Below are 7,157 nucleotides of genomic sequence, written 5' to 3'. Positions count from 1 at the left end.
ATGAAAAAAATATAAGCCTGGCAGTCATAAGGAAACTTTTGCCGGGTCAAGCCTGGCAAAGGGATGTAGAGTTGTCTGCCTCAATCTGCAAACAGCCTGAAACAGCAGCTCAGAGGTATGGACTGCCTCGTTAACTACAGGAGCCTGCAGACGTGTAAACAGCGACTAAGGCATCACTACCGCAAACTGGAAAGAGGGATTACACCAGGAGAAGCACCAGCTCGGGCACTGCTCTGGCCCAGTATACTGTCACTGGCAGGCAGAACTTAGGCAGCAGAGAGCGGCCAGGCATGCCCCATTTGATTTTCAATCTTGTCTTCTGACAGTGGGACAAGCAGGGGACAGGCCACCCTTCAACAGCCAGGCTTGCCTGGAGATGCCAGCTGGACTGTTGAAGATGCATCATCCTTTTCTGAGAGCAGCCAAAATTCAGCCTAAGTCAGGCCCAGGGCACAGCAGCTCCCCCGTGCACAGGCAGCACGGGCAGCGGCTGTTTCCCCCAGCACATTGGGGATCACGGGGCTGGGGGTACAGTCCCTGCAGTCCGTTGAGAGACAGAAAAGGAGCAGCTTGAGAGCAGCATGGCTGGAAAGCCCAGCAGCAGAGCAGTGCGGGGTTGCTCCCCAGGCGGGGTCAGGGAAATGCCTTCCCAGCTTCCTCCTGCAGAGATACCACAGGCAGCTCCAGGCCTCGAGACACGACACCTGGAGCAATGGGTGCAATGGGTTTTGGGCAAGAGTCCCACGAAACCCCCAGTGAAGCTCGAGGACAGGGAGCGGGGAGACAGGCGCTAGATGAAGGTGGAGGTTTGTTTCATGTTTATTGTGGGCAGGAGCCTCAAAGAGCTGCTTGATCAGGGCGGATTTCTCCTGCTCCAACTGGGTGATGCGTTCGCTCTTGTCGGTCACCTCCTGCACGGGACAGAGGAGGAAAATGCTGGCATTTGCTATGCTGCAGTGAGCCCGGCCCTGGCAGCGGAATCACGGGGGCCCCCTGGCCAGCTTTTTTCCTGCTTGCAGCCCCCAGCCACAGCATCTGCGCCCTCTCGTGACCTGCATTTGTCACAGTCTTTTCCTTCTGGCGGGGATGCCCCATCCCTGCCCACAGACCCTCACCCAGCAAACAGCTGGACACAGCTGCGTGACGGGGGGATCTCCAGGTGCAGCCCACATGCCCTTCTCTGGGATGACCAAGGTTGGCCAAGCTGAAGGAACACTTTCCACTGCCTCGTATTCCTTCCCCAGCTGCATCCCACCCCTCCTCCTCTCCCTGCCCCCGCCCAAGGGGATCTCCTCCCCCTGTACCCCCACTCACCTTGGTGAGAAGCCGGTTTTGCTCTTTCAGCATGTTGATGGCTTGCTGGGAGCCTGCTGAGGCTGGGGATGCCACAGGGACCAGCCTGCTCAGAGCTGAGGAGGGGTTTGCTGGCTGCAGAGAAGATGAAGGGAAGGGATGAGACATTGAGCCTCCTTCCTGGTGGCCGTCCCCAGCCTTTCTCCACGGCCAGAAGCTGTTTCTGTGGCACACGGGGAACTGAGAGAAGCCCAGCACAGGATTAAGACCCCAGCACAGGCCATCGAAGGGTCTCCAGCAAGGCAGGCAAAGGTGGGAAGCTTTCCTGCCAGTGTGCCCGGCTCCTGCCAGGAGCCTGGCAGGACAGCCAGCTCCAAGAGGGCTGACTCAGCACCTCAGCAGGATGGTTTCCTTATTCACTTGACAATGGCTACACATTTTTGGGGATCTCCTTTAGTCCCCAAATGCCTTGAGCATCCTCCAGCCCAGCTTGGGACCAGCTGTGCTGTCCTCTTGGCCATCCCCCATCCCCTATCTTGCCCTTGGAGCCAAGTCACCTCCCCAGAGCCCGGGGAAACTCTGGCAGCTCCGATGTCAGCCCAGCCACCAGCATAAAAGGGGGGACAGGATGGATCCCAAGGTCATGCAAACAACCACATGACGCTAATCTGCTGCTCTCACCTTGCCGGTGGTGGAAAGGAGGTCACCCAGGCAGCGGTTCACCTCCTGCAGCTTGGGGACCAGGCACCCCAGGTGGCTTTGGCCGCTCTCAGGGAGGAATTCCTGGGTGACAGGGAGGAAGAAGAGGCTCGGGGTTACCATGGGGCTGGCTCCAGGTCCAGCCAAGTCCCAGCCCAGTTCTCCAAACCCACAGATTAGCCCCAGACCCTCCCAAGCAGACGGGCATCCAAAGAACAAGCCCCAGACTCACAGCGCTGGTTTTGTTCTTCCCCAGGAGCCTCTGGCGTTCCTGCATGAACTGGATGTGCTGATGATACCACTCCCGGGCACGTTCTACTAGCTCCAGACCCTGCAGCAGGAAATCCTTCTCCTGTTCCAGCTCCTTCATGTGCTTCAGCTGCAGGACATAGCAACACAGAGATTTCACCTCCTCCCCACCAAGGCCTTGTCAAGCCCCAGGAGCTGGTTTCTTCACAAGGCGCAGAGGGATATGGGGGTCTCAGCCCCTCTCCCCATGAAAAGCCGTAGAGGAGCACGATGATGGCTGCTGCCTGATGCTGCTTTGGGGGAAAGGGTTCTCTGGTTTGGGAGAACAACGGAAGCAGGCGAAGGACAGTCAGATCATCTCCACCCTCCTGCTCCCCACTGCAGAAGCAGGTTTCTCTGCCTCGTATTTATCCAGGGACGCAGCAAGAGCAGGGTCTGCAGCCACTCCCCACATCCCCCCACGGCTGCGAGCGTCAGCCAGCAGCACAAACACACACAGCTTTCAGCGAGCGGCAAGCAGCCGAACTAAATGTGCAGACTGGAAGCCAGGGAAAAACCTGCAGCCCCATTTCCCCAGCGCTCTGCTCTGCTCCCCCCTCTGCTTTACCCCTGAGGCACCTCTGAGCTGAGCAGAGCACAGCATACTTTTCTGCTTAGTGTCTCTGCAAGTCTTTCAGGTTCAAGCACCAGCGTCACCTGGAGAGGGACGTGGGGACGTTAATGTGCCTGGAGGGCTGCTACAAGGGTGCCCGGGGCCCCTGTCCCCAGACCAGTCCCCTGGGACAGGCAGAGCAGGACCCTGTGCCAGGTCGCGGCACAGCCAAGGTCGCTGCAGGGCAGGTGGCTCGGCCCCTCCATCGACAGCAGGGCTGGAGCAGCGGTCTGTGCCCCAGGGAACATGGGGTCCCCCGCTCTGCTGCCACCTTCTTCTCCTGCAGCCCTAGGCACTGCGCTGCCACCGGCAATCACAGAGGTGACGAGAGAAGAGGGGACATCCCTGGGGAACAGAGTGACCCTTTCACCAGCCCTCACCCAGTGAGCCCAGGGCTCTCCCTCCCCTTCTCCCGAGCCATGCCAGCCTACTCCCCCAGCTCCTGCCCTCCTGTCTTCATGCCAAGAGCACGGAAGACTGCCTGCCTCGCTGCCTCTGCCTTCTCTGCCACAACACAGCCTGGCCTCCACCGCCCACGGCACAGACTGGGCTCCAGGAGAGTCTCCTCCAGGCACCAGTGGGACTTCGATCACCCAGAAGCTGCTGGATGCTCAGGAACCTCTCCTGCTGCTTTGGAAGAGCATCTGGAGGGGGACGATTCAGCTCAGAAGCGACCCTGAACAGATCCCCACCCCCAGGGACAAGTGACACCATACCAAGACCTTCTTCCCCATCCCCACTGCCAGCCCCGAAGCCTCCCAACCACCCCGTGCCAGCCACCCTTTGCGCCAGGGCTGCTCTTGCTCCCGCTGCTCCTGGAAATGCTGTTTGCAACACGACAGCCCCCCCCCGCCACAAGCTTGGATGGACAGACAGACCAAAGGGGACGTACCCACAGGAAGAAGCGCAGAGCCTTGGTGCTACGCAGGCTGTTGCTGAGGGGCATGAAGAAGGTGCTGTATGTGGCAAGGACCCCCACCCAGCTTGGGCTGCAGCCCACGACCGCCTGGCCTGCCCTGGTCCCACCAGGCTTGCTGGCCAGCACGGTGACTGGAGGAAGAGGCAGCATCCCACAAAGCAGTGGGACATCACCAGCTCTGCTGGGTGTGGGGACAGATGGCATCTCGCTAAGGATGGGATGCTCTGGGGGCAGAGGCAGCTTCTGAGGCAGAAGGAAGACAGAGCGCTGGACTTGGCTGGTGCTACCCAGGATAGAAGGGGAGGGGACAGTGCTGTACCCTGGGCTGCCTACAAATGAAAGCGTTCAGCCTCTCACAGAAGGTCTCATCCCAGCTACCCCCTGCGGCCATGGGGAAATCAGGCCGATCAATGACGGACTGACTGAAAAACACCAGCTGAGCGGACACCAGCTGTGGTGGTGCAAAGGGTCCCGGGGCTGCAGCACAGCCCACGTACCTCTGCTTCGCTGCTCAGGATGAACCCGTCCTAAGACGCTCAGGATGAACCCCAGGATGCAGGATGGATACCAGTGCTCCCATCCCCCCATGGACTTTAAGCAAATTTGCCTAATCACAGCAGAATGCCTTGTCTCTGTGGGGGCCCACCATCCTCCCAGCATCAAGGGGGAGTTGACAGCACTGCCGTGCACAGGGATTGGGTCCTTGCTGAACTCAGACCTGCTCCAACTGTATGCTCAGAAGTGGGAATAGTACCCAAAAGCTCTTGCCAGGGTGCCAGGGAAAGCTTCTCACCTGCGGGATGGGACAGACACCCCTTCTCCGGAAGGAGAAGCACGCTAAAGGCAGTGCAGCACTCAGGTACATGGGGAGGAGGAAAGAAAGGCAGAGGACCTCCCTCCCGCTGCTCTCACAACAACTTGGGGAAATAGAGGCAAGCCCAGAGCAAGAGCCCTTGTGGCAGAGCTGGGAACAGACCCCAGCTCTCGGCAAGACATGCTGGCCACCAGCCCCTCCTCACCAGTACCGGGCAGGACCTTGAGCTCATGGCAGTGATGGGCTCCAGTCTGGAGCTGCACACAGAGGGAAGAGCCTTGCCAGGGAAGGAGGGACCTTCCCCTCTCCGAAGCAGCAACTCCCAGCCATCAAAACCCTGAGGACCAGAGATACCCTTCCCCAGACGCACACATCTACATTTATTACTCCTTGCCAGCACCTCTCAGCAGAGACTCCCTCAGCCCAAGAGCACACCAATCCCTTGCATGGCTGCAAGCCCAGCAAACCATGTGTGCACAACCCCCCCCTCCCCAGCCCAGGCATCGGAGCATGTTGTATTCCCCAAGGCCAGCACCAGGCTATAATCGATGCTGCCCACGCCGCGGCTCAGCCCTGCTGGGCTCAGGGAACAGGGTGACACCAGGGTGCGAGGAGTGGAAATGCCGAGGCGAGAGCCGCAGCCCCGGCAGCAGCTCCGACACCAGCTGGAGCTCATCCCACTTATCACTCATCCTGCAGGCTGGGTCCTGGCTCAGTTCCCAGGAAAATTTAGCTTGAGCTTGTGGGCAACGTGCTCAGGCAGCTCCTCCATCCCACTCGAGAACAGTGCAGATCCCTTCATCCAGGCAATATGATCCAAGCCTCTCCACTCAGGTATGGAGAGAGGGGAGCACATCCCTCCATCCTGGGCTGCCTGGCTAAAATCAATGCTGATTTCTCTGCATTACTGGCAAAAGTCTCTCGGGAGCCACAAGGATCAGCATGCTTGAGCCCCAACCTACAGAGAACATCTGGTAGGGGACACAGCCCTCCACCACCACTCACCAGCACAGAGCGTACCTGACCTTTGCTGGAGTGCTTGAGAGGCCCAGAGACCCACCTGCTCCTACACCTACACATTTGCCTTTCCCTGCCCAAGTTTTTGCCCATGGGGAGGGCACCCATGCAGTCAAACGCTGGCTTTGTGGGCTGCCCCCACTTCAGGGGAAGGCAGGGAAACACGTGCCTCCTCCCTGTCTGGCGCAATTCGGGACAGAAAGCACCTCAGAAGTAATGGCAGGACCTCCACATACATCAACAGAGCTTTGTATCCAAAATACCAGGACCTGCTCGACACCCCACAGCTCACACGTGCAGGGTGCGCAGGGGAGAGCCACAGCCCAAACAGAGCTGGTGTTAGCGGTGAGGGACCCCTGCAATCCACCTTCCCCCAGGGACCACGGGCCCCTTCGCTGGAGCCCATGGCAGGGCTGTCCCCTTACCATGCTGAAGTCCACGCCGTTGGTGATGGTGTGTCTCCGGTGTTCTGCACGTCCCCTCTGATGCCTCCGAGTGTCCCCAGCCCCTGGATGGCTGCCATCTCCCTGGGACTGCCCAGCAGCCTTAGCATCACCACCTGTAACAGAGGAAGGCAGGAGGCTGCCAGCTACTTGCAAGAAAAACCTCCCCATGGCCACTTCTATGGGACTATCTGCAGGGTGGTCTTGCAAAGGGATGTGGCAGGGAGCAGCTGAGCAAAGCACCGGCCCGAGCGCTGTTCACATCTTTGTATGGGCAGGGCAGGCTGCAGCAACAACTTACTTGGCTGCGCCAGGCTGGCAACAGACCTCAGTGGTCATCTTCTGCAAAAAGCAGGCAGCTTCCAGGCAATGCTGTTTCAGTCCCAGCACAGGCAATTAAACCATTAGTGATATTGCCTGCCCTCGACCTGTCCTCATGGGACCCCTGGCTCCCGCTCAGGTGGCATAGGCTCTGGCAAGAACCTGACTCCTCCTGAAGGCAGCTCCTGCTTGGTGATGGGCTTGGCCAAGCAGATGTCCGCCCCAAGACCCCACGCCTGTGGTCTAACCATAAACCAGGCTGTAGGTTTTCCAAAATTTTATTAAAATCCCAACATCCTATCTTTCAAAAGACTGATCTACTACAAACACATGACACTCGTGCAAATCCGTGCATAAGCTATTTTTGCAGATTAAGTTCATACTGCAGGTTTTAGGCTGGATTAGCCACCTCCTGCCAGTGCTGCCTGTACGCTGGAGCAGGTATTGGCTGGGCACCTGCAGTAAAGTCAGTACAATTCCCGCTCCGCCCGCCCTGGCGAACTTGGCAGAAACGCAGCCCTGTGGCCATGGCCAAGCCAACTCAGATGCCTGCTTCTGGCCGAGCTGGCAGAGCACCACCCTGCCGCCCCGAACCGCAGCGCCAGGGCAGCCAAGGGTGCAGCCAGCACCCTCCCCAGACGTGCCCGGGCAGCAAGCCTGCTGCACCTCTCTTCTTGCCTCGGTCCCCTGCCAAGTCCCCAAGCAGACCCTGCCTCGTGCTCACCCCCTTGCTCTTGCAGCTCATCCCAC

The 7,157-nt window shown here is 59.1% G+C and overlaps 1 protein-coding gene across 1 annotated transcript; it reads right to left on the bottom strand.

The window, feature by feature from the left end:
* Nucleotides 1-785: 785 nt before the first annotated feature.
* LOC104079238 (suppressor APC domain-containing protein 2-like) lies at nucleotides 786-6,202 on the bottom strand (the record flags this gene model as incomplete). Its single annotated transcript, XM_009581205.1, has 4 exons — nucleotides 786-911; nucleotides 1,975-2,076; nucleotides 2,225-2,371; nucleotides 6,069-6,202. Coding segments are annotated over 4 exons (509 nt in total), but the record flags the coding sequence as incomplete, so codon positions are not given.
* Nucleotides 6,203-7,157: the final 955 nt, after the last annotated feature.

Source organism: Fulmarus glacialis, unplaced genomic scaffold (assembly GCF_000690835.1).
Source record: "Fulmarus glacialis isolate BGI_N327 unplaced genomic scaffold, ASM69083v1 scaffold24987, whole genome shotgun sequence".
Lineage (NCBI taxonomy): Eukaryota > Metazoa > Chordata > Aves > Procellariiformes > Procellariidae > Fulmarus > Fulmarus glacialis.
Note: the sequence above shows the minus strand (reverse complement) of the source record. Positions and strands in the feature narration are given on the sequence as shown.